Here is a 26742-nt window from a genome sequence, read left to right on the forward strand (position 1 = left end):
ATGGCGGAGGTGGGCCGGGTGCGGGTGTGCGACCCCGGTGCGCTGCTCCCGGGCGGCTTCTGGGCGGCGGTGGCCGTGTGGCTGGAGAAGCCGCAGGTGGTCAACAAGCGGCTGAGCGGCGCCCGCCTGGAGGCCCGCGGGAGCGCCGCCCTGCCCCGAGCCGAAGTCTGCCGTCCCGGGCCGAGCGCTGGCCTCGAGCAGGAGCGGCGGGGACCCCGCCAGGGCTCCGCTGAGGGAGACCCCGGGCCGGGATTAGGACCCGAGCGGAGCCCCACGGCTGGCGGACCTGAGCAGGCCCAGGCCCCGCTGCTCGCTGGGGATCCCGGGCCGCCCGTCAGGACTGGACGCGCCGTAGATCTGGGCTCGCTCTGGGGCCGTTTGTCCCGGAGCCTGGCCGATGGCAGCCCGGAGGTGCTGGCCTTCCTCTCCGGCCCCGGGGCCCGCTCGCCGCCCGAGGCCCCGCAGCAGCTCGACCTGGCTCTCAGAACCGTCATCCCGAAAAGGAGCACTCGTTGCCCGCTCTCGGCTCCCGGGAGAGAAGTGGTTGTGCAAGGTCAGCGCGCAGCTGGTAGTGGAGGAGGAACGCGGCGAGGGCGCAAAGCGTCCCTTGGAAAGGCGCGGCAGGGACCTGCCGTGGCAGCACTCGGCGATTTACTAGTGAAGTTGTAGGTGTTTGCTTGTTTTTGAGGGAGTGTGTAGAAATGCGTGTCCGCAGTCCAGGGGTTGGGAAGTTGGTCCAGGTGGTCAGAGTCCGCGAGGCCCCCGGGAGAAGGTGAGGATGGGCTGGGTCTTGAATGATCAATTACAAGTTCAGCCGTTAAAGAGAGAAGTTAAAGTTCAGTAAGCAATTTATGCTGACACAGATGAGAAAGAGCGTGGTGATTGGACAGAAGGGAACTGACTAGTTTTGAGTGTTTTTCAAGAAAATTTCAGACATTTATTTTGACTGTGGCCTTCAGACTTAAACTACTCCCTGCCTCAAACTTTATTCAGCATTTGTGAACTTCCTACTGTTGCTGTAGCAAATTACTATGCATTTAATGGCCAAACCCAGACAAACTGCTTCTTACAGTTTTGTAGGTTGGAATTTCTGGTGGTCTCTGCTGGCTTCTCTGCTCTAGGTTTCATTCACAAGGCCAAAATGTAAGAGCTGACTGACTTGGCTCTTGTCAGGAGGCTCAGGGAGAAAATCCACTTTGCAAACTCCTTTAGGTTGGCAGAACCCTGTTGTTTATGGTTGTAGAACTGGTGCCCCTGTTTCCTTTCTGGTTGTCATTTCCTAGAGGCCTCTCTGGTTCCTGGGACAGTGCCCTATGCCTCTGAGCCTGTAGTGGTTTTGAATCGTTGTTTTGCTTGCAGTTTCTCTGACTTCTGCCTCCAGCTGGAGAAAGTTCTCTGCTGTTGAGGACTCATGGTTTGAGACTGAACCCACCTGGATAACCCGGGATACCCTCCCACTTAAGGCCTGTAGCTTTAGTCACATCTACAAAGCTATTTTTGCCACATAACAATGTGTTCATGAGTATTGGACATGGGTGTGGGTGTACCATCCTGGGGAGACCCTCTGCCTACCACAGGCGGCAGTTGCTGTAGGTGCCTTCTCCCTCCCCCAGTACTTTCTGCCCTGGTGTCCTTGTGACACTTCTGCATTTCCTCCAGGGGCCTCTCTGACCCAGTCCAGTCTAGAATTCTTCCAGCTTTTATCAGTGGTCGTAACAATCTCCCTATATAACCTATCCACTAGACTGAGAGGATCAGTGAAACAGCCCACAAAGCCTTTGATCTTGCTGTCTTGCCCTGCCTTCCTTTCTCTTGAGGAGGTGATTGATGCTCCTCCTATAAGCTTCCTGGTACATTCAGTCCCTGCCAGGAAGGCTCTTCAGAGTATTTATGTCCTCCATAGAATACTGATGGTGTGGCCTTGTATTCTGCTTTGCTATTTATTAGCTGTGTGGCCCCCAGTTAGGTTTTACAGTGTCTCTGTGCCTTAGTTTTTGCATTTGTAAAATGGGGTAATAAAATCTCTTATAGTTGTGCGAGTAATTAAATGAAATTTTGTATTACAAAGTACTTGGGATTAGTTCCTGGCAGTGTTAAGTGCTTAATAACTGCTGTTTTTGAAAGTGGAGACACTCCCAGCTTTTGTATATTTCTCTGCCCTACTCTGGGTGAGGTCACACAGGTCTCAGAGTAACGTGACTAAGGAATCATAGCTATTGGTAGCTGACCAGGTTGACACAGAGGTAGAGAACTGGGCCTGCTGTGGAAGGTGATTTCAGTTGTTCGTGCTTGGTTTGTGAAGTGAGGTGTACGTTCATCTTTAAATTCGATTTTGCTGATTTTTTATATTAAAGGTAAACAAGCAATTTTAGGGATAGAGCTTCATACCACCAAAGCTTAAGTTTCAACACAAATTGGCAAATTGCCTTAAGGTTAACTTAGGAGTAGGTGCTCTGCTTATATCTTAATGAGAAGGTGAATCCAGAGTCCCTGTAACCACCAGGATTCCACACAGTTCAGGGCCCAGAGTTCAGAGGCCTGGAGTGGTGTTCACTGTCCTGAACTGGCGTCTGGGGGTCACAGTCATCTAGAGTAGTGTTCAGTCCATGTCACCGCACCCTTTCCTGAATTCTTGGCTCCTGCACCTCCGCAAATGGCTATTGAGAACGAGTGCCACGTGCCTCGTGTTTTCTAGGCTGGGCTATGACTGTGATAAGACACAGTTGTCCTCCTGGGGTGCTGGGAAGGCCTCTGGAGACTGGGATTGTGACACGCTCATCCTCTTCACGCTGCCTCTGAGGCAACATAGGGCTATGCAGTGGTAATCTGTTATTATTGTCTTTTTTCCCAGATGTCCCCAATGGAACCGTAACTTTTTTACCTTTGGAAGAAAATGAAGATGGGCATTTAGAGGTTAAGATGAACAATGTGTATCAGATTCAGCTCAGTCGTAGCAAAGAAGAATGGTAAGAACTGGACAGCTGGCTCATTTCTTTGCTTTGTGGTTTCAATCAATTACTTGTCTGGGCGACTGGAAGATTCTGGGTCACTGGCAAGCTGAAGTCCTGTCTCTTGTGCAGGATGGCTTCCAGGGTACTTTCCTGTCTTTTTGCTGGTTCTTGTTGGGTTGGCCCTGTGTTTTGGGGTAACAACCTAGCTGGAATCCGTAGTCTCTGTGTCCCACATGGCAGCAGCACTCAGTTTTGACATGAAGTTCAAGTCAACTCCAGTCCTGTTGTTACTTTGTTATTTTTACAACTAGATCAGGAGAAGTGGATGATGCTCCCTTTCACAGTGGGTATTCAGAGGTGCTTATTATTAAAGTAGGGCTTAAAAACCCTTGATTCCATGCAGGATTTAGTCCTGTGCAGCAAGTGTGACATTTGGTTGATTCCATTAGTATTAAATGAACAAGGCAAAAGAAGAGTAAACTTCCTCATTACTCTTCCACTGCCGCTTTCCTGAGAGCCATAGCTTATCAGTACTTTCTCGAACACTCCTGAGCTGCCTGGAGAGCTGGGGACAGAGCAGGGTTTAGAGTCAGACAGAGCTGGGCTTCCCCAGCAGTGGAGTCTTCTTGTCTGTCACTCTACCCATGTAGCCCTCACTTCCTCACCACTGAAGTGGGTCTGATGATTACTGACCTCTGAGGAAGGGCTGGGCCTCAAGTCCATTGCAGGCCAAGTCTAATGGGAGTGCTTGAGTCCCTTGAGGACACCTGCCCTGAGGTCCCTCCTTATTGGCTTTCTCTCTTGGGAACACAGGGGAGGCCACTCACCTCTGGCATCAATCTGGTATGTACTCATGCCGGAGCTACTACCGGTGAGCTTTGAGGCCACACCTGTTCCTTGAGGTTATGGTGAATGCACCCAGCAGGGCCCCTGGCTACAATAAGCACTAAGGATTGGCTGGCATCCCTATTTCCTGGTTGGAATTTCCTGAAGTGGCTCCACAGACAGCTGCTGGCATCCCCTTGAGCACTGATCGCACCGTGGGGCCAGAGGTGACTGTGTTCTAAGTTGAGTGCAGACGAGGCGGTATCTGAGGGCTCCTCGTCATGCTTCCTTTTGGCTGGACTTGTGTTGCCGCAGTCTGGCTGGGCACAAATGCCGCAGTCTGGCTGGGCACACAATCACGAGCCACCACACAGCTTGTAGATTCAAACAGCAACTCTTTATTCCCGAACTCACACCAGCTGTCTACAATCACGTTCTGGGGAAATCCACGTTCTCTGCCCAAATCCACGTTCTCTGCCCAAATCCACATTCTCTGCCCAAAATCACCTCCACTGGGCTTCTATCTCCAAAATATACTGTCTAAATCCTGTGAGAACTCAAGGGGAACTCAGGCAGCAGGATACGCCCTATTCCCAGCAGGAATAATCTTAAACCTTAAACCTGGAACCTAAACTGGGAACGCCCTAAACATGATTATCTTAAAACCGGGAACACCCTAATCTGCCTTGGTCCTTGAGCAAGGTTAAGTACATTCAATGTCACTGCAACATGGGGTACGCTGGCAAGGAAATTGTCATACTTACTTGGCTAATGGCTCCCAGCATCTCCCCCCTTCTGATTAATTAAACAACAAGCAATGTGGCTTAAGGACCGTGCCTGGTAGGTTGTCCAATTCAACATATGGTTCTTACCCGTCATCGGAAAACTGACCTTTAGGCGTCAGCCTCCTGTCTTAGGTTGATACCACTGCAATTGAATCATACCCGTCACTGACTACCGGTCCAGCATACAGCCATACTTGTGGATAGGTCTATGCACCAGTGGGGGGGTGAGGTTCTTTGCCTCACCTCTGTTGGCCCCCAAATTTGGCCTCGGTGCCAGTGGGGGAGTGAGGTTAATGTGGCTTATGGACCGTGCCTGGTAGGTTGTCCAATTCAACATATGGTTCTTACCCGTCATCAGAAAACTGACCTTTAGGCGTCAGCCTCCTGTCTTAGGTTGATACCACTGCAATTGGATCATACCCGTCACTGACTACCGGTCCAGCATAAGCCATTGGCCCCCAAATTTTAGACCATCACTAGCAGAAGGGAGGATACAGAAATGCCACGACACCAAGCCAATTGACGGCTCCTTGGGAAAAATTGCATCACTGGTGACACCATCAGCAAAGATATGTCAGCACTACCACAATTAACATGGGGTGCGCTGGCAAGGAAATAAAAATTGCATCACCAGTGACACCATCAGCAAAGATATGCCAGCATTACCACAATTCGCTGCACCAAACGATAGTTACATAGTCCAGGCAAGTTCTGCAAGCAGTTCAAAGCAGAGGAATCTATCAATATGTCCATTTCCTCCCCAAAATCTGTCTCCTCCCAAAGTAAGTTGACTCTTTGATTGAGCATTACTTGTTGAGTTCTTCACCGGCACTGGGATGGAGATAGGAATTCTGGCAATGATGCTAAAGAGACATTATCCTGAAAAGAATTATTAAATATAATGAAAAGGAAAGGTGAAAGTAAACAAACAGATCTGTTAACCTACTTTAAAAACAATCCTTAACAGCCTTTTACCTAATTTAAATTAGTAAACAAACAGATCTGTTAACCACCTTTAAAAACAATCCTTAACAGCTGTTTACATAATTTAAATTAAACCATTTAAATCACGTGAATAAAAAAAAATAATAATTCGGATCCGTTTTCTCATGAGCGCTCCTCATATAAGAAATATGGACATACGCACATACAGACATACAACACAAAACACAAGAGTGTACACAAACGTACAACACATAAGAAAATAGTAAAGGCCTTGTAGCTTTACCTGGGTGAAATCTCCATTGCAATGTTTAAAAACTCCACAGTCAAAAAATAAAACTGATCAGAAAAATGTTAACCTAGGTTTGTATGAGCTCAAAAAATAAAAATAGAACCTTATGATGTGGAAAAATGCAATAATAAAATAGCTATTGAAAAAAGCATCCTGGTTAATCACTGTCGCAGATGTAAGAATGGCCAAGCTGGAGTTCTGGATATCAGCTGTTATGGATTTGAGTCAAATCATCTTCTTTTCGATCTGTAGAAACTGTTTTAGTTAATCTCTCTGGAATCCAAATCGGCTGCTGTTCTCCCTGTGGAAACACACAAACAAAACCCCGACTCCAGACAATCACTGGGTCAGGACCTTTCCATTGTCCTGTTAGAATATCTTTCCAAAGTACCTTAGGCTTATGTACATTTTTTGGATACATATGTCTTTCCGCAGCACTAAGTCCTGATGAATCCAAATTTAAAAAGTTTAGAGTAAAAAGGGTTATGTTAAGTTTATCTATGGGGGATATATACCCCTTTCCAATTCCCTCTTTTTGCTTTAATAAGTATATGTCTGTATCTAATAGTTGGTCTAGCTTTTTGCATTTTTCTATCTGAAATACCTTACTTGACATTTTCATCCATTTTTTATCTTATTTCTATCTTCTAGTTTTTTTTTTCCCTAAGGTTTGTATATTTACCCTTAGTTGCTTATTTTCCTCCTAGTTTTCTTTTTTTTCTTCCTATTTTGTGGGTTTAAAATTTTTGTCTTCCTACACTTTTTTCTTTCTACATCTTTTCTATCTTTTTTTGTTTTTAACTTTCTATACTTCTGTCTTTAAAGTTTTTCATTTTAAATTTTTAATCTTCTTTATCTAAATATCTTTTCTTATTATCTTCCCATTTTTTTAAAGTAATGCCTTTAAGATTAAGCTTCTTTCCTCCATCATGAAGGCATTTTAACCACCTTCAATTTAACCTTTTAAAGCCTTTTAATTATCATCTATACTGTACTTTTAAATGTACTTTTTCACCACCTACAGCTTCACTCTTTTAAACGAGGCTTAGATTTTGTTTAAATCGCTTCAATGTTAGTTTACATGGCTGCCTTTCAACCAAAGGCTTTTTTTTTTAACTCCATTGAGAAGCTTTGTCTCAATCTGCCATGTACAAATATCTTTTTCTTCTTTCTTCCTTTCTCAAGCTTTTAAATTAAGTCTAGTTTCCTCAAAATCTTTTTAAATGGCATTTTACAACTTTTTACTTTACCACAGAGATTATCTCATCTAGAAACATTTTTTTCCTTTAACCTTTTATATTAAAATATATTTCCACATCTTGAATCTTTTTCTATCTCTTTTTTAACCGTTAACCCTTTTTATAAATTCACATTTTGAAACAACTCTTATAAAATTTCTGATTTAGACAAATTACTCCACTTTAATAAGATGAAAGACTTGCATGTTTTTTATGATACTATAATACTATAATTGAAACCCAACTGAAAATTTTTCTACTCTTTGTATATAAATTACACATGATAGAATCTTAACTCTTAGTAACCTTGTTTTAGCAAAGACACAGACACAAAGCAATATTAAACTTTTTCCATTCACCAATTTATGAAAACACACATAATGTTTAAATATATTACCTTATGGAACTTAATAAGTAAAGAGTACTTGATTTCATATTTAGTGGTTGATATTTTAACACTTCAGCTTTGTAAATTAATCAGATGTCTGTAAAAACCAAGATCTTAGACAAATGTAGTAAACAGAACTAGCCATCTCTTTCTTGTTGAAGAAAAATCTTTCTACAGGATACCATGATGGTCCCATTGATATACTTAATAACTCGTCTTTAAAAAGCCATGGGCTACATTTTTGTATTGTATCAACATATGCCCTAATTGTTCTTGGTCTTACTGGGGTGCCTCCTTCCTCTAACAATTTATCTTGCTCGGAGGCGAACAACTTCAAACCTTGAGTCAACCATTTTCCCCAGTTTGCCTGAGAAAGTTCTAGGAACAGGCAACTTGAAATAAAAACAAAATAAATCAAAACAATAACACATTGTTTTTTGAAATGTTCACCCATTCTTTCTCTCTTCCTCAAGGGTGAGAAATTTCACTTACCTCTAAGCTTCAGAAGTTCCCCGTACGGGCCACCAAATGCCGCAGTCTGGCTGGGCACAAATGCCGCAGTCTGGCTGGGCACACAATCACGAGCCACCACACAGCTTGTAGATTCAAACAGCAACTCTTTATTCCCGAACTCACACCAGCTGTCTACAATCACGTTCTGGGGAAATCCATGTTCTCTGCCCAAATCCACGTTCTCTGCCCAAATCCACATTCTCTGCCCAAAATCACCTCCACTGGGCTTCTATCTCCAAAATATACTGTCTAAATCCTGTGAGAACTCAAGGGGAACTCAGGCAGCAGGATACGCCCTATTCCCAGCAGGAATAATCTTAAACCTTAAACCTGGAACCTAAACTGGGAACGCCCTAAACATGATTATCTTAAAACCGGGAACACCCTAATCTGCCTTGGTCCTTGAGCAAGGTTAAGTACATTCAATGTCACTGCAACATGGGGTACGCTGGCAAGGAAATTGTCATACTTACTTGGCTAATGGCTCCCAGCATCGTGTACCTGTCATGTGCTTTGTGCCAGGCATGTGAGGTAAGCAAGTCTCACAGAGGAGACAAAAGATATGTTCTCCGTGCTAGGAAGAAAGCCAAAACAGTAAAAGTGGCTCTGTTCCCATGACCTTGCATTAAAAATGGCAGTGTTGGGCCACTGGTTTTATGTCAGGCCAGCAGGGAAAGGAACAACTAAGAAGCAGCCTGAGGGAGGGAGGGAGGAAGCCACGTGGACCTCTGGGGACATGGGCAAAGAGCCTCGCTCGAGGTCCAGGAAGGGTCCTTCCCAGCCCCTCCCAGATCTGTCCTCCATGGAATACTCATGGTGCTAATTGTCCCTTTGATGCATCATGGTGGCCTGGCTCTCAGAAGACTGCCCATCTGCTCACTCTTATCACTTGGCAACCAGTTAGCAGCCTTTCTTATCCAAAGACCTTGTTTTGTGTGCTCTTAGGGACCCTTGTTGCCTGTCACCTTCGTTTTTGTAGCTTTTTCTCATCTGACCAATAAGCTTAACACTCTGTCCCTCAGAGTGCTGCCCAGGTTGCAGGCCTTAAGTGTGGTGGTGTCTTCTGAGCCTATGTTTGTCCCCGCCTACCCCCCTGTGGACTGTGATCTGTGAGCTGTCATTTCTTTATCCAACATAGAGAGGGCCTCAGTGTATCTGGCCCTGCTAAGAGCAGAACATAGGGCAGTTGTGTCCTTGCTGACAGAGAATACATGAGAGGCACATGCAGGGGGACCATGCACATGTCTTTTTCTCTGTGATGGAGTTCTGGCTAGTATTGAGGAGCCAGTATACTCACGTTTGAGTAACACACATGAAAATGCATGAAAACTACAAAGTCAGGAAGCCCGAAGCCGGGGCAGGGCTGGCTCTGCACACAGGAGGAGGGCCGGCAGTTCTGCACGGTCCTCTGCACGGCCCTCTAGCCCTGGGACTCGAGGAGGACTTCACAGATGGCAGCAGGAGGAATTCTTTCTGCTCTTAAGTGTGTTTTTTTTTTCTTTAGTAGCCAAAACTTTCATGACTACTTTGAGGTCATTTGGCATCTGGTTTAGTAAAATATTTTATAGTTATACATGTGTGTGTTTCTGCTCTGTTCTTTTGGTGAATAAATACATAATTTAAAATTAGAATTAAAACCAGCCCCACTTACTCATATTTTTCTTATTTTTAAAGGTTCATATCTGTTTTAATTTTCTGTCCAGAGAGGTGGCATTCGGATGGAGTTATATATCCCAATCCTACCTGGCTTGGAGAAGAACTGCTGGCCAGGTTGGCCAAGTGGTCTGTAGAGAGCAAGAAAAGTGAATTTAAAAGCACCCTCTCTCTCATTTCCATCCTGCGGTACAGCCAGGTTTACCAGGAACTTAAAGAGAAGTACAAAGAAATGGTGAAGGTAATTCTGTGGGACATCTGTGAGCCCCTGTAGATGAGGTGCCATGACCAGACCCTGGAGTAGAGTGGTTCTTCTGGATCTGTCCAGCTGCAGACCCCAAGTCCAGATGTGCCCCCTAGTGTGTGACGGCTGCTGTGCTCCCACCTTGAGGGGCGCCCAGCACCCAGGCAAAATGTGTGATGGAGAGGTTTGCTCTTTTTTCTACATTATATTTTCAAGAGATCAGAAGGGAATTGTAATTGAAAGTGATTGAACATTGAATTAATTACCAGAATTCTTTAGTGTGAGTTTGAAGGTGTTTTAAGGGAAACACGGAAAGCTCAAGTATTGAGAACGTACTCCCAGGAAAAACACACGTTGTGGTTTCTTGCCCCTCAGTCATCACCGTCACTGTCTGCAAGGCACTCGAAAGCCACAGCCTGCACCATGATGGTCGAGGCACCGAGAGTTTGGAGGGCCTCTGCCTGGGGCTGGGCCCATTCCCTCAAAGAGCCTTGCCTGTGTCCACAACTTCCTGCCCACTACTCAGTACTTGCAGGAAGGTACTGCTCATGTTTTTACAGCTTTTAAGATTGTTTATATGAGCTGGCTCCCTGGAGGGGTGTCATATACTCTGATGGGAAGTGGAATCCCAGTGGTGAGCACTGGCCTTTGGGATTCCTCTAGGGCCAGATGCCGATGCGCATCTTGCTGACCTCAGCAGTGAGGCTGTGCCATTTCCCAGAGCCTGCTTTGCCCCTTCCAGGGGGCCTCAGTGGTCTCTCTGCATGTGCCTTAGGGCCCAGGCTCCCTCCCTGCTTTGCAGGGACACTGCCACTGCTGCCACAGGCTAGAGCGTTGGTGTTCAGCTCCTGGCCTTCTTCTTTCCTCCCCCACCACCTATTTCTTTGTTGTTGTTGTTTTATAATATTTTTTAGTTTTAGATGGACACAATATCTTTATTTTATTTTTATATGGTGCTGAGAATTGAATGCAGTGCCTCTTGCATGCCAGGCGAGCACGCTACCACTTGAGCCACATCCCCAGCCCCTGTTGTTTTTATCCAGATAAACCGGTTCCTGTAGTTGGGCATTTTCCTCTGAGATCTGATTGCCTCATCTACACATCTTTTGTACATTTCTACAGCCCCATCTTGGTTTTAATCACATTACACCAGACACTTCCTGTTTTGAACACATAGTGTGGTGATTTTGTCTTAATGGGAGGCTTACAGTACGAGCATTCAGGTGTGAAGTTGTCCCTTTGGAGCTGGTCATGTTTTCTCTTTTATTGCATGACCAGGTCAGTTTGACTTGTGCCTTTTGAGGATGTCTTACTGTGAAGTGGTGGGAAATGGAACAACCATTTTCATGTGTTCTTGAAAATCTTTTAGGTGTGGCCTGAAGTAACTGATCCTGAAAAGTTTGTATATGAAGACGTGGCTATTGCTGCATACCTGCTGGTAAGAAGGTCTGCAGCATGCAGTGTGTGGAGGTTGCCCCTGGGAGGGAGGACGGTCCCCACATCTGTAACTTATGGTGTTCTGGCCGTAGGCTGCTTGTCATGTGTTAGCATGTGTTAGCATGAAGGGAGCACGCTCTGAAGCCAACTTCAGGGTGCTGCTGGCACTAGGCTCTCACACACACATGCCTTCCACCTCTGGGCCTGGGCCCCTGACCCTGGGTCCTTCCTCAGCTTGCTCACTAGCCAGCTAAATTTGGGCAGCCATTTAACTTAGTAGTTTCAATTTTCCTTTTTTGTTGTTGTTGTTGATGTTGTTATTAGGGATTGAACCCCTGGGCACTTAACCACTGAGCCACACCCCCAGCCCTTTTTTGTGTTTTATTTAGAGAGAGGGACTTGCTGAGTTGCTTGGGGCCTCGCTAAGTTGCCAGGGCTGGCTTTGAACTTGTGATCCTCCTGCCTCAGCCTCCCAAACCACTGGGATTACAGGCATGCGCTACCACACCTACCTAGTTTTAATTTTCTTATCTATGCAATATTTAGATCATTTTTAGTTTCCCTTTGACTTGTTCTTTTAATTTAGAAATAATAGTTTTTCTGATTATTAAAGTACACAAAACTTAAAGGATGAAGAGAAAGTGTAAAGAAACTTATCTATAAAGCTCATATCAGAAATGACCACTTAAATGCGGCCTTTTTTTCCTAAATCTGGGGATTGAACCAGGTATTTGCATGTGCTGAGCATATGCTCTACCACTAAATTACAGCCCCGACCCTGAATGTGACTCCTGGCGAACAAAGAAAGAGCAGCTTCGATGCCCCATGCAGTGAGCGTCAGGCAGCAGCAGTGGACTCCCCTGTGCCATTTGCCTAGAGGCCAGGGCTTCAAGTGAGGCCTGGGAGTACAATTTGTAGTTACAGGTGGCATTTGGGTTTTTTGATTATTTTGTGGTACTGGGGATTGAACCCAGGGGTGCTGTACCATTGAGCAACATCCCCAGCCCTTTTCACTTTTTATTTTGAAAGAGGATCTTACTAAGTTTCCCAGGCTGGTTCACACTTGAAATCCTCTTGCTTCAGCCTCTCAAGTAGCTGGGATCACAGGTGTGGCCATGTGTCCTGCCCAGGAGGGATTTGTGTCTGGATTATTCTTCAAAATGTGAACTACAAACTGGCTTTTCTTTGCCACTTCTGTTTCCTTAGATCCTGTGGGAAGAGGAAAGGGCCCAGAGAGGAGTGACCACCAAACAGTCCTTTGTGGACTTGGGGTGTGGAAACGGTCTCCTGGTCCACATCCTTTGCAGCGAGGGGGTGAGTATGGCTCTGTGGCTTTTGCTAGAGTCTCTTCCTCTTCAGCTTAGGCACAGGGTTCACAGCATCACTTCGGCTGCTGCTGTCTGGACTCAGAGTCGGCCTGGCTGTTAAAATGGGCTTTTCCAGTGCTTTGCGAGAATGAGTTTGTGTAATCGCTGCAAGTGGGTTGCCTGTGGGACCTGGGAGCTGAGAGGTGGAGACCACTTGGGGGGGTGTCAGCACCCTTCTCCTCCCTGGTAGGGAGTAAGCAGCTTGCCTGGGAGAGCTGGAGCCCGGCCGGGTGCGAAGAGCAGAGTGCTGGAAGCACAGCCTTGACCAGGAGCCGCTGGCAGGAGTTTAAGCCTCTCTGCCAGGCACAGTTTCTGCCCTGCGTGCTGCACTACCTGCAGACCTTGCATTTTTGTTGCTGGTTTGTTGTGACGTATTAAATGTGATCTTTGGTTTCTAAAACTATTTCAGCATCCAGGCAGAGGGATCGATGTCCGAAGAAGGAAAATCTGGGACTTGTATGGACCCCAAACTCAATTAGAGGTACTGACAGCCCACGTGCTTGACTTCAGGCTCATCCCGGTGGCACCTGTTGAGTGAGTGTGTGTGGCTCAGCCAGCCCTGCGCACCAGGACCTGAAAGTGGAAAGGAAGGGAGACAGGACACTTGAGATTCCACAGCCCTCTGGTCACGTTGAGGAGTGGAAGCTGAGCTCTGGCCATGAGAGGGGCCTCCTCCTGAGCCTGCTGCATATGACATGCATCTCCTGCAGAGTGTTCCCATGCCACCTTGGGGTGATGTGCCTCCTCTTCTTAGGTGCTTGCAAGGCTGTGGACACTCCAGTGCAATGAGTGTTCAGGACCCTGTGGGGAGGCTGTGTGTGCTTGGCCCCCACCCTCCAGGGGCTTCATGGGCTCAGCTGCCTGCCCTCTGGTGAGCTTCATGGGCATGGCCTCCATTCCCACCATACTGTGTCTGCTGCTACGCTGCTGGATTACTAGAAGGCCTTTGTCCATGGAGTCAAAGGCATGACTATGACAGGTCAGAGTCCCATCTACTGGAGGGCAGAATATTGATTTGAGAAATGAAAAGAGTTTTTTATTGTTCCTTGGAGAGTGGAGAGGAGAATGTGAGCCCCATGTGCTCTCCAGCCGAGTCCCTTCCTTTATCTCCCAACCCCCACATGACCCACATTGCCATTGAAACAGGCAGCAGGTATTATTATTTCTCCCATAAATAGAAAGTAAATCCTGGTGCAGTAGCACACGCCTGTAATCCCAGTGGCTCAGGAGCCTGAGGCAGGAGGATCACGAGTTCAAAGCCAATCCCGGCAAAGACGAGGTGCTAAGCAACTCAGTGAGACCCTGTCTCTAAATAAAGTACAAAATAGGGCTGGGGTGTGGCTTGGTGGTCAAATGCTCCAGAGTTAATCCCCAGTCTCCCCCGCCCCCCCCAAAAAAAGTAAAGGTAAGAAAGTAAAAGTCTTCAGGACACTTTTAATGTTTTCTGTTGCTTTTTAAAGCAGAGAATAATATTGCCAAAAAGGAGAGAGCACCGGAGGAGGGGAGTTTGCTCCAGTTGCCCTGTGTCTTAATTGCTTTTATTCTAAATTTATTCTTTGCTTGTTCTAGAGGGATTTGTAATTGCTTATATGTTCATGTGTTATAGTAAGTTAAAAAATACTTGTAAAACCTCAGGCTTGAAGACCTTTGGTCAGCTGGCCATGTGCTGGGGAATCTCTGTGGATGTGTGTACAGACGCTGATTGTTATACACCTAGCAAAACTGGCCCCCTGATTTGGACTGTGAGGTTGATGATCAAAGCAAAAGGAGTAAAGTTGAGTGAGCTGAGGTGGCCAGGCCGATAATCCTAGAGACTCGGAGGTGGATGAGAAGTTCAAGGCCAGCCTCAGCAACTTGGGGCCCTAGCACTTAGCGAGACCCTGTCTCAAAGCAAAAATAAACAGGGTTGGGATGTGCTCAGTGGTTAAGCGCCCCTGGGCTCAATAATAGCAGCAACAACAAAAGAGTAATAGCTGACTTTAAATTCCAGTGTCCTGAGGCCTCCCTTTCTTTGGGTAAGAAGTTCAAACAGTCAGGACCTCAGGGAAGGGCTGGCTGGTGTGGGTGCTCTGGAGAATGGGTAGGAGGTGGGGCTGGGCTCAGCTCAGTGGAGAGCCCTTGCCTAGCTTGTGTGAGACCCTGGCTTCCATTCTCAGCACCACATATAACTAAATGAATAAAATAACGGTCCATCAACTAAAAAAAAATTTAAAAGAAGAACTTATGTTCAAAAAAAAGAGTGGGTAGGAGGTTCTCGTCATTCCTCAGAGGCTCCCCAGCAGCCTGCCTCTGGCTCTTTTGGGGAGACCCTGCCTGGAGAGTTCTGGTTCTGATCTGTTTTTCTTTTTGCCCCTAAAGCTTTGTCTCTGGTCTGGAGGTGCTGACTTGTGTTCCAAGGTGGGGGTAGAAGCCCACTGAGTTCCAATCACAAGTTCTGTGCTCAGGACTGTGGTTCCACAAGAGTGGCTTTGTTCGCTAATACACAGTGTTTATAGATTTCCCGGTAAAGTGTTTCCTCCTGATACAGCTGAGTGATTTCCATGGAGGGCCAGTCTAGAACTTCAAAGGTCAAGTGTGTCAGACCACCTCTTGTCCTTCAAAAACCTCTTTTGCTTTAAAACAAAACACCTTTTGGTAATGGCTGCATTGTGATGGTTGCAAACCGACTTAATTTTGTGAAACTATGTATGAAGTAGGAAAGTTGCAGTTTGCTGTATTCCCAATGCCAGTGAAGGCTTTTCATGAAGTAGACAGGAGGGCTTTGTTTCCACGGCACTGTGGCCAGAGGCTCAGGGGCAGTTATGGCAGTCACAGGTGTACAGGAGGGCTCAATTAATTCAAGCCACATGAAGAGCCAGACGGGCAGACTCAAACCTAGGTTGGGAGGGAATAAAAGAATCATATCTCCAAAGACTTGTTTCACCTGCTTGTAGGTTGGGCACTTACTGTAGGTCCAGCAGTACCATTTTCTTTTTTTCAACATCTGTGTAAATAAAAGCACATGCCTTATTTAAGGACCAGAAAGACTATAGGATTTTAGCTCTACTCTTGTATACTTCACGTCTGCAAAAGGCCTGCTCGGTGGCTTTGTTGTGAGGCGTGCCCTTGAGTGGTGAGTGGTGAGCGGTGAGTGGTCACATACCTTCCCATGTGTTCTGACTGCGGATGACAGTTCTGCCTCTTCCCTGGGCATCATGGTGCACCTACAGAAGGAAGGCCGTTGTGGTGGCTGCTGGCCCGTCTTCCCCCACTGCGGTGTGGAGGTTTGTGGGAATGTTGCCGTCAGTAACTGGTGATGGCCGCCAACCTCAGGAGCATGTGAGGCGTTGTCTGGCAGGGGCTGGGTCGGGAGGCTTACTCGCTGTCCGAGGGTTCACGGAAGGCAACTGGAGCAGCAGCACAGAATCAGGCTAGGTGTGTGTGTGACTTCGCTTGTGCTTTGCTCATGTGAAGCTGGCTTCTCTCTGTGGGAGGCTCTGGGTGGTATGGCGATGGTGCCTTGTCCTAGCCTCAGGCCTGGCTGCTCTCCCTGGCCCATCTTCCTTCTTCCTGCTGCCAGAGGGAGACAGTTCCCGTGTCCCATCTCTCCTGTAGCTACTTATTGGGTTCATATAAAACCATCTTCTTAATTATCAGGAGATCAGCACTCCGAAAAGGGCTAGTCATGTCCCCAGGGATGACCCTAACAGTTGCCAGTGATTTGTGCCCTTGAGGGCTGGCATGGGCAGGGTCATCACCTTGCTCCTGGTGACTGAGGTGCAGCGAGCCCAAAAAGGGCATGCCCCACGTGCGCTGTGGCCCTGTGGTCCTGTGGTGTGTGGCTCCACAGCCTCTGTCCTGCTGCCTTGGTGGCTCCACGTCAACTTGCCATTTTCTCCTGTTTTTGTGCCATTCTTTAAGGAAGACTTGATCACCCCGAGTGATGAGACCCTTTTCCCTGGTGTTGATTGGCTGATTGGTAACCATTCCGATGAGCTCACACCCTGGATTCCAGTCATAGCAGCCAGGTGAGTCAGCACTCTTACTGTGCAATATCTATGTCCAGTGTTGAAAGATGCTGTCAGATAACAAAGGCAGACTCTGTCATTAGGTGACCTTTTGCAGCCATGATGTCTTCCAGATGGAGCTCTCTGCGTCTGTGAGACATGGGTTGCCCTTAGAGCCTCCGTGAGGTGGGGGGCTGCTCCTGGAGGCTCCGCGACAGGTCTCCTTTGTCCAGGGATCTTTTGAACTGTCTGAACTTGCAGTTCCAGGGTCAGGTCTGCACCCAGTCTTTATGGTGTCTTCCTCTGAGTTTCTTACTCCTAGCTAAGGACTCCAAGTGCTTAATCTCAAAGTATTCTGAATGTTTGGATCACAATGATAAGAATAACTATGGTGGGAAATTATACTCAAGTAATTAGATTCACATTGTATTGAAAAGATACACTGCGCTGCATTGTTTTTAGATATTCTCTTGGTGTCTCGTTCCTCACGAGTAAAACACTCAGGGTCACTCCAGGTGAACTGGGCTGCACAAAATAACCACACAAGAGACAGAGATACCTTTTTCTTTGGGTCCTATCCTCTGACCTTAAGGGTCTGTGAAAAGAGAGAGAGAGAGAGCACGAGAGGGCTGAAACCTTTTATTGGGGAGAAGCCATTCAAATGAGGCAAGGGGTCAGGTTTCAGGGGGTTGAGTCTAGCTTCAAGATGTCCCCTGTCAGCAGGTTAACTGACATCTAGGAAGGCCACACCCAAAGGCAGAGTAAGAGAAGGGGACACACAAAGGGAATTTCCATGGAACATTCTATCCCAAACAGGGCAAGGGGTAGGATTACAAAAGAACAGGTGAGTGTACTCAACCCCAGGGTGTGCCTACTCAGAAGACTGGCCTTGCCAGTGGGGTAAAAGACCGAGTCACAAGTCACACGGCATTACTGTGCCAGACTACAGTGATCTTTCAGATCTCCATGGTGCATCAGGACTGGAAGGCATGATAATGTTACCGCTGTTGAAGTAACACCAGAGAAGCACGCCAAGGCAAGGTCAGAGTGGAAAGTAGAAGTTTATTAAAGGACAGCAGAAAAGACTTCTCCCAGAGGAAGAAGTGTGGTTGTCTCCCCTTTTTATAGCTAAGGTCTTCTTGCATTCCTGTCACATTCCTGTCCTTTGTTCTGTCAGGGATGGGGCACAGGTGGGCCAAAGGAGTAATCTGGGCAGAAAGGACTTTTGGGTTAGCATCTCCAAGTTTGCTGGGAGCTGTTTCATTAACATTTCTTTGGGATGGGCTCTGGGCCTTGGGGACATTAACAGAGTTGTTCTGCTTTTCCCGGAATTCATTCTCAACATGGCCTCCATTTTGGATCTTACTGGATATTAGACCCGATTTACCTAACTACACTGACTACCTGTCTTTAAATCTGGCTTCAGTAACTCAATATGGCTCCCCACAACTTGGGAAAGACTAATTCATTCTTTAATATAAAACATGTTGCCGTGCTGGGTGAGATAGCACACACCTGTGATCCCAGCTCAGGAGGCTGAGGCAGGAGGATCACAATTCAAGGCCAGCTTTGGCAACTCAGTGAGACCCTGTCTGAAAATAGAAAGGGTTGGGGGTGTAGGTCAGTGATAGGGCACCTCTGGATTCAATCCTCAGTTCTACCAAAAAAAAAAAAAAACATTTGCCAGGAACAATCTTGGCTGTTCTGCCCCTGTGTGGCCCCCATGTGGCTCTCTGCTGAGGCTCGGGTCTCTTGTGGCTGTCTGCAGGTCCTCCTATGCCTGCCGGTTCCTCGTCCTGCCCTGCTGCTTCTTTGACTTCATGGGGAGGTTCTGCCGCAGGCAGAGCAGGAAGACGCAGTACCGGGAGTACTTGGACTTTGTTCGGGAAGTGGGGCTCTCCTGTGGCTTCCACATGGAAGAAGACTGCCTCAGGATTCCATCCACCAAGAGAGTAGGTGTGCTGTGGTCCTGGGGATGTGCTGGTGTCCACGTACGTGGGCAGCTGGGTCCCTGCAGTCACCCTCAGAGCTGCTTTGCAGATGTCCTTTAGCATCTTCGCTCTGTTGCCCCTCATGTCTCTGTTTGGGCAAGTCTGACTTTTGAGGTTGGGTTGGTTGATGGAATCGGCTAGAGTTCAGGCCCCTGGTGAGTCAGAGGTCCCACTGTCCTGCTATTTGCATCTGCGGTCCGGTTACTTGTCAGAGGCCTGACTCTGCCTCATCTTTCGTCTGGGTGTTCTCAGAGCTGAATGCGTGCCAGGCGCAGCCTTGCTCCCAGCAGAGAAGCTGTGGTCCCACCGCAGGTGCAGCTGGGGTAGCAGGGGAGGCTTGGTGTCACTGGACTGGCTTCTCACATCCTCTGCGACTTGCCTCTGCTTGGTGCCTGGAGAAGATGTCCATGACCACCACCCTGGGGCCCATCCTTCATTCAGTTACTCAGGAGGAAGGAAGCTAGGGTGTACTGAGCACCCACATGGCACCGAGCACTCTCCAGGGCCTGTGTGTCCTTGCTGTGGCAGGTTGACACAGGTGCCTTCTCTCCCTGTCCCCTTGGGAGCTCTGCAGAGTGAATCCCTTGTCTGCTCATGGGGTGGATGTGGTCATCCACTGAGGGTGAGCCTAAGTGATGTGTCTGGAACGGGGTGTGCTGCGAAACCGCTTTGTTGGCCTTTGCATACCTCTGAAGCTCTGAGTCATGAGGTTTTCATGGGCTTTTATTGTTAGTTTTTCTAGGTCATGTACATTAACGTTAGTTTTTAAAATAAGGATCTTGGGGCTGGCAACATAGCCCCATGGTAGAGTGTTTGCCTAATATGCGTGAGGTTCAGCACCGCCAGAAAAATTTTCAAAAACGGTTTCATCACAGATGACTTAAATTCTTGTGTGGTTTGTATTCCAGAATAAGGGAGTTCCATAGGTAGAGAAGTGCTGGAGTATGTGAGCCTGCCAAAATGCTTACGTTGCTCTTTTAAATCCAGGTGTGTCTCATTGGAAAATCCAGAACGTACCCACCCTCTGAAGAAGTTTGGATGGATGAGCAGAGGACTCGGTATATTCGCAGTAGGCAGGGCTGCCCCCGGAGCCTGCCTGGTGGACAGCCTTCTCCTGCTGCACCTCAGGTGGCTGCCTACAGAGAAGCCCACAGAGCCTTGGGTGCAGAGGCCAAGGGTGTGTCTGAGGCCTGCACTGCTGCCCATGGAGCAGGGACCCCAGCTGTGGAGCTCTGGCTGCCTGGATTCCACCCTAGGGAAAAGGCTGAGCCTGTGAGGAACTGCGCTTCCCTCCCTCGAGATTTTATTGATCAAGTGGTTTTGCAAGTGGCAAATTTGTTGTTAGGTGGAAAGAAGTTACACACAGGAAGTTCCCAGGAAGGAGTTCTGAAGACCTGGAATGGAGGAGGTAGGCCATCCACACTGGGGGCTGCCGCACTCCTGCTGGCTCACCAGCATCAATTGTGGGTCTTAGTAGTTAAATGCACTCCAGAGGCTGGGGCTGCTTACTCCCAACCATAGAAATGATACAGCTAGAAAGCAGGGTACCGAATGCCAGGAAATAGCACTGTTCCCTTGAATGTGCAGCTAGAATTTGGAAATGTTAAGATTTGCTCATTCTTGAAATCCTCAAAAGAATCCATTGTGATCAAAGCAGTTGCATCTGATTGTTTCATTGTCTGAGATTAGTGGCATTTGAGAGAGGTGGGCCAACATATGTTATTGTATTATTGATTTATTTTCATTTTATTTTATTTTTTTGATGCCAGGGATTGAACCCAGGGCTGCTTACTGCTGAGCCACAACTCATCCCTTTTTATTTTTTATATTGAGACAGGGTCTTGCTAAGTTCTTTAGGGCCTTGTGAAGTTGCCCAGGCCGAGCTTGAACTTGGAATCGTCTGGCCTCAGCCTCCCAAGTTGCTGGGATTACAGGGGTGCAGCACTGCACCCAGCTGTTATTATATTTATAACGATGGTTCTCCTGCTAAAACTTCCTGGGTCTCAATAAGGAGGTGGACTCCTTCCCTGCAGGGACACTGGCTGGCCACCAGGGGGCGGTGTGGGCTGTCTGCTGGGGTTGGTGCTGCAGACCTGCTTTTCTGGAGTCTTGGGAAGCTGGAGGACAGCAAGGAGCCCTTTCCCTGAACAGCATGGGACTGGCTCCTGCTCAGGTGGAGGCAGTGGCTCCTTCCTTGGCCAAGTCCCCTCTCACCTGCTGCCCTCTCCTGTGCATGATGTGGCAAGACCACAAGCTTGTTCTCCAGAAAGTGTCCAAACAGGACAGCCTAGTCAGCAGAGCCCTGCAGGGCCCTAGGAGCCACTGTTGGGCCAGGGTGGTTCTGGTCAGGTGGCTGATCTGGCAGCATAACTACAGACCGGCCCCCAGGTTACAGGGCCTTGGGTGGTCCACTAAGTAGGCACAGCCAGGGGTAGAGGCGGCAGGCTAGCTGGGCACAGGACCGGAACCCCGATGCTGAGGTGGGTCTAAAAGTGGTGAACAAAGAAAAACCACTCCAGACTTAGAGCCAGCTGGTGGTAGGCCCCAGTCCTGCCTGCTGTGGAAACCCTGAGGCCAGGTGCTAGCACCCTAGAACGGTATTTGCAGGTCCAAGGCTAGCTGGAGGCCCTTAGATCTCTCCTGGGTGCGAGAAGCTGCTCCCCTGGGGATTGAGGTACACCCTGGATCACTTGGTCCACAGGTGGCTTCTGGCGCCCTTGGTTCTTGCAGTTCCTGCCTGCGGTGCTGCTTCTTACCTCGCACCCAGCTCTCCGTGCCGCAGCTGGCCTACCTGGAGCCCGTGCCTCTAGGGCCCGGCTGGTGGCTGTGGCTGGAGCAGCCTAGGAAGGCTTGGACAGCAGGCTTGCCCCTTGCCCTGCCTCCCTGGCTTCAGATGCTGTGGGTACCAGGGAGGAGAGGGACCCAGGCCACCACCAGACTCTGGCAGTATCCTTCGATGCTCAGCCTGCACAGGAGAGTGGGATCCTGGTCCTGCACAGTGTTACGCTGTCTGTGCAGCTCGGATGGCAGAGCCACTGCTCCTGTAGTTCCCATTGTTGTGCAGTCTGGGTTCCATTGAACCCAATGTACAGGCCGGCTACTGGAACTCTGAGGAATTTGAATTTGCAGGAGGGGATTGAACCAGGACCCAGCCGTATCTGCCTGGTTCCCGTTTGTAATGTCTCATTGTTGTTTGGGGAAACCCCACTTCTCAACAGAGAGCCTGTCCTTGATGGAAGTGGCCAGGGAGCTGGACAGGGAGACGCTGCAAAGGCTGAAGCGCGAGTGTGGAGGCCTGCAGACACTGCTCAGGAACAGTCACCAGGTGTTCGAAGGTGAGGGCCAACCTGGGCGGGAGTACGGGCTGCGGGCTGTGGCATGTCCCACACAGGTCTCGGCTTTGCTCTCCCCTTCCTTCTTCTTCATCTTGGGGGAAGTGAACACTTTCAGAAGACCCTGGGGAGGGCGCAAATTCCCTGTGCCCACCGGGTCACTTAGGACCCTCCTTCCTTGTGTGGGACTGTGACCATCTCTCCCTCTTGGGTTCCCTTGCCTCTAGTCCAGCTTGGCCTGCCCTAGCCTAGGCCCTTGTCCATCCAGGATGTACTCACCAACTGCATTCATTCCATCTGTTGCTCAGGCATAGCAGGTAACCCTTGGGAAGGCCTGCTGGCTGGATCTCATGCCACACTAGAGCATTCCCAGGTGGTGGTTACCATCTGCTTTGTCTTTGGCCACCTGCACACTGGAAGCATCCAGAGCACACATTCCTGTGAGAGCCGCAGTGTGCAGGGAGATCAGCCTGGGCCCAACTGGCCCTCAGGAAGGCCTGACTTAGGAGGCGACACTGAGCTGGGCTGGAAGGAGAAGAGCACTCAGGGATTTGGGAGGACAGAGATGAGTATTGGGGGCAGAGGGAGCAGTGTGTGCAAGGGCCTGGGGCGGGAGCCTATGGGGTGCAGCTGCTGTGGCCCGAGAAGAACTGGGTCTGTACCTGGCACACAGCGATGATGAGGACCCCCGTCGCCAGCAGTCACTGCTGTTGCCTGAGGGTCCTGTGCAGCGCTGCCTTCAGCCCTCATGCAGCCTGGCTCCACCGTTACCGAGGGGGCAGTCATGACCTGTGCGGCGCTGCATGGCTAAGCAGTGGACTGGAGGAGCTAAGTGGTTAGCTTGATGCTGTTTCTGTGTGACGCCCTCCTGAAGGCTGCGCGGGCTGGGGCCCCCCTCTTATTACTCTGTGTGGACCCCAAGACCCAGGACAGGTGGTCAGAAGCAGCTCAGGGTTGGGTGGTGGAAAGGACCTTGCAGGGACACACGGGTGGTGGAGGTGCTGTTTGTACCTGAGGCAGCAGACCCTGGGCCTCCTGAGGGTGGCGTGCTGCCAGCTCCTCCTCCCTGTCCTCTGCGCACGCATATATTGAGCCCTGTCCCCTGTTTATGCAGGAACATAGGTGTGCATGCACTGCCCTGTGTGTGCACAGGAGCCTGGGCGTGCACATTACCCATGGGTGAGAGGGGCCGTGCCCACTTGCACACCCACTGCCCTCGGTAGCCTGGCTGCTCAGGCGGCTGACTTCCCATGGGGTGGTGTGCTGTTGGGACGGGGCCACCTACAAATGCCCTGGAGCCCTGTGTTGGGGTGGGTATAGGAGAGGGGACCCCAGGTCCCTGGGCAGCTGTGCCTGGAGCTGCTCTTCCTTCCCCAAAGCTTTGACCAATTCAAACCCTCCTGGAGCGGGAGGCCTGCTCTTTGTTTTTCTGCACATTGTTTTCTTTGACTTTCTGATGAGCACTTCTTCTCCTCATTATAAATACTATAAAGTTGCTTTTCTGTTCAGTTCACATTGGGGGCAAAATTATTTTTGGAATCACTTCTGAGTAGGTGGGGCCAAATAAACATTCTCTTCCAGTCATGCAAAAAATATGCACTGAAGCTGGGTCTTATCTCTCTTTGAGGTTTTGTTTTGTTTTTCAGACTAACGTGGCTGGCCTGGAGAAGAGCTTGTGAGAGTGGGAAGGGAATGCTCTTTCACATGACTTGGGTCAGCTAGTGCCAGCACCCCTGTGTGGCGTCGTGCTGGGCTGCAGCATGGCCGACACTGCTGGAGCCCCACTGATCATGCATCCGCTCCTGCCCAGGCTGCCAGAGCCCACATGGAGCATAGGTAGTTGTGCCAGCAGGCAGCCTCTGATGGGCACGTGCCATCTGACTGGTGCTGGGGTGCAGTGGCCTCCCCCTCTGACCTGCACTCGGGTGCAGAGGGCCTCCCCCTCTCAAGTTGTGGGCACAGTTCAGAGGGAGGAGGAACTTGCCCAAGGGCTCCTGGCTGGTGGAGCGCCCGGTGCTGGCGCTCCTGGGGCTTGCTTCCTTCTCCGCAGGCTGCTCAGCGCCCTGGGTTGAGGGAGTGCCAGTGTCTGGGCAGGGGAGGAGGCAGCAGTTCCAGGCTGCCTGCAGTCCAGAAACGCCCACGGAGGGAGGAGGAGTGCCATCAGGGACAGTATGAGTGGGCTAGCTGGAGCGGATTTTGTTCTGTGATTCTGTTTTAAAATTAGGAACACATTTCTGTAGGAGGAGCGCTGTTGGTGGTCTGACTTGGGGCCGGCTGGAGTGTATGCCTCTGGAGGGCTGCCCTTCTGGTCCTCGCATTCGTCTGCCCAGAATGGGAGCTCAGGTATCAGGAGGGGCTGGCAGCAAGCCGTGCTGTGCCCTGGGAGTAGACCAGGAGCCATCCTTTGCCACCTCTGGGGTCCCTCTGTCATTGATGCCCACTGCTGGGCCTGAGGTATCCTGGCTGGGTCTGTTTTTCCCTGACCTATAGGGTCGTTCCATAATCCAGAGTAGTGGGCCTTAGTTCACAGAGCTGCCCCGGAAGGGACTGCTGTGAGGAGCCTGCCTGTGGGGAGAGTCCAGGATGGCATGAGTGGGGGGCTTCAGGCCGGACCAGAGACTCCTTGGTGTATGGAGTCATATGCCCCATGGGGAGTCTGGTGGATGCTCCTATCTGCACCAGGGCTCCTCCCAGGCGTACTTCAGCGGGTTCCCAGTGACTGTGTTATGCCCTGTGCCTCTCCAGAAGGTGCTACTGTGGGAAGGTCAGTGTCCTAAAGGTGCCCTGGCCCGAGATCAGGTTGCACACAGCGTCACACAGCCTTAGGGCTTGAGCATCCCTGAAGACAAACCCCTCTTAGGCCCATCCATGCAATGAGGCGCCTCTGTTGATCCTATTTCTCTGGTTTCAGAGGAGAATGTCCACCAAGGGTCACTTGAGGGCAGCCAGGTGGGCTGGCCCTGCAGAACATGGGGTGCTGTGGAGGCTGGCTGGGGCTGTACATGCTCTTCTTCAGCTTCTGGAAGTGGGCGGCCAGATTGCTTAGTAGGAGCCCTGTTTCTCTCAGCCTTCCTGTCTGGGTGGGTTTATAGTTTCCGGTGAAAACCAGGAAGGGTTTGGTTTCATTGGCTGCGTTCACATGGAGCTGGTGGCTTCTTGGAATGAAGTGGCCAAGGAGAAGCCCAGGGGGAGCCTAAGCCTGACCTGGGTGGCCTGGTCCTTAGCCCTGCTTGCCCATCGGCTCACAAGCAGGCTCTAGTGGCCTGCAGCTGCCCTGCCTGGTCACACCCAGCTCCCCAGCTGAGTCAGTCCTGGCTATCCTGGGTCCCTCTGCTACAGGCCTGGGCCTCCAGGCAGGCATCTGCATCAGTGTGCTCGGGAGGGTCAGCTGCCCTCGTCTCCATGTGTCCAGGCCTGCAGCCCCCATCACCACCGTGGACATCTGGAGGGGCTCTGGTTGTGGCGCTGTGTGACCCCAGTGTGGGGCAGATGATAGAAGGGCTTGCACACAGCCCCCACCTCAGGCTGCCCAGAGGGGACCCTCCCCTCCTGCCTCGCCTGTCTTCTGCTGGTGTGCTGAAGTGTCCTTGAAGGCCAGCCCCCAGCCCAGATGCCTCCAAGTGTTTCCCTTCAGGAGTGCAGGCCCATCTGGAACAGGATGGCAGGCAATGCTGTCCCCCTGAGGCTCCCTCTTTCCTCACTGGCTGGTTCTGGATCAGTCCGGGGCTCGCCGCCACCCTCTGTACCTCTCCTGCTCACCAAGGCCTTCCTGGCCATCTCCCGCTTGATAACCCACTGTGCACCCAGGTTCCCAACACTGGGGCACTGCCTCCTCCCTCCACCAGGGGAGAACCTTGGTGCAGTCTTCTGCACCTCTGACCCCGCACCCTGCACCACTGCCACCCACCCAGCAGATGTCGACAGACCCATGAGTGGGTGGGCTTGTGGTCGACGTCTCAGCTGTGTCTCCTGCTCTTCAGTGCTGAATGGGCGAGTCCACCTTCGTGACTGGAGACGGGAGCTGCAGAGGGAGAAACCACCTGAAGCCAAGCGGAGTCTGTCCTCTGAGGCCTTCAAGACTCGCATCTGTTGGTTCTTCACCCATCATCCCGATGGCTGCGTGCTGCCTTCTGCCTGCTGCCCATTTGCCCACGGGCCTGGGGAGCTGAGGCCACCCCAGGCCTCTAAGAAGAAAAGACAGGCCCCCTAATGGTCCCTGTACTGTGCCAGTGGCCTCTCTGGACTCCCTGCAGACGTCACGGTGGTCAAGCATCTCACACAGAGACCAGAGGAGCAGGGGACTCGGGATACCCCAGCCGAGACTGGGTTTATTTTCAACACAGCCACTTCCAAATGCACCCAGCCTTGTGACATCAGACAATGCAGATTCTCAGCAGGTCTCCTCAAGGGGCCAGCTGGGGCATCCACTCAGATCCTTCTTGGGCAACTGCTAACCAGCAGGAGCTGCCACATCAGCCTCTTCCCCAGGGGCGGCTGACACTCTGCAGGCACACTGCTGGTTCAGTCCCCTGGCTTCTGCGTTGAAAGGCCTCAGGCCTCTGTGATGTGAATTCCCAGAGCCGAGCAGCGGGCACAGCCCTCACCTGGCTGCGCCAGGTGGCCGCGAGATCAGAAGGGGTTCCTGTGCAAGGCTCAGAATGTATCTGTGCCTTCCTGTCCTCCATGGGCCCTCCACAGGAGTGTTTTGACAGTTTTTCTGATTGCTTCCAGGTAAACAGTCCCTATGTATTTACGCTTACAATTATTTCCACAATTTGCATAAAAGATCTCATCACTC

General features: G+C 50.0%; 1 protein-coding gene across 1 annotated transcript; it reads left to right on the top strand.

Moving 5' to 3' along the window:
* Trmt44 (tRNA methyltransferase 44 homolog) lies at positions 1 to 26742 on the top strand. Its single transcript, XM_046423709.2, has 11 exons — positions 1 to 553; positions 2852 to 2966; positions 9609 to 9828; positions 11201 to 11269; positions 12475 to 12582; positions 13045 to 13116; positions 16536 to 16642; positions 18390 to 18573; positions 19600 to 20020; positions 21831 to 21947; positions 25925 to 26742. The coding sequence occupies exons 1-11, from the start codon at positions 1 to 3 to the stop codon at positions 26152 to 26154; spliced, it is 2196 nt and encodes a 731-aa protein (XP_046279665.1). The 3' UTR covers positions 26155 to 26742.

Source organism: Marmota monax, unplaced genomic scaffold, assembly GCF_021218885.2.
Source record: "Marmota monax isolate L192 unplaced genomic scaffold, Marmota_monax_Labrador192_F-V1.1 WCK01_AAM20220418_F8-fsc00009, whole genome shotgun sequence".
NCBI classification, from domain to species: Eukaryota; Metazoa; Chordata; class Mammalia; order Rodentia; family Sciuridae; genus Marmota; species Marmota monax.

Coding starts and splice junctions, on each gene's coding strand:
- Trmt44 (XM_046423709.2), top strand. CDS start 1: ATGGCGGAGGTGGGCCGGGTGCGGGTGTGCGACCCCGGTGCGCTGCTC. Junction 2,967..9,608: donor AGTCGTAGCAAAGAAGAATG/GTAAGAACTGGA, acceptor TTATTTTTAAAG/GTTCATATCTGTTTTAATTT. Junction 9,829..11,200: donor AGTACAAAGAAATGGTGAAG/GTAATTCTGTGG, acceptor AAAATCTTTTAG/GTGTGGCCTGAAGTAACTGA.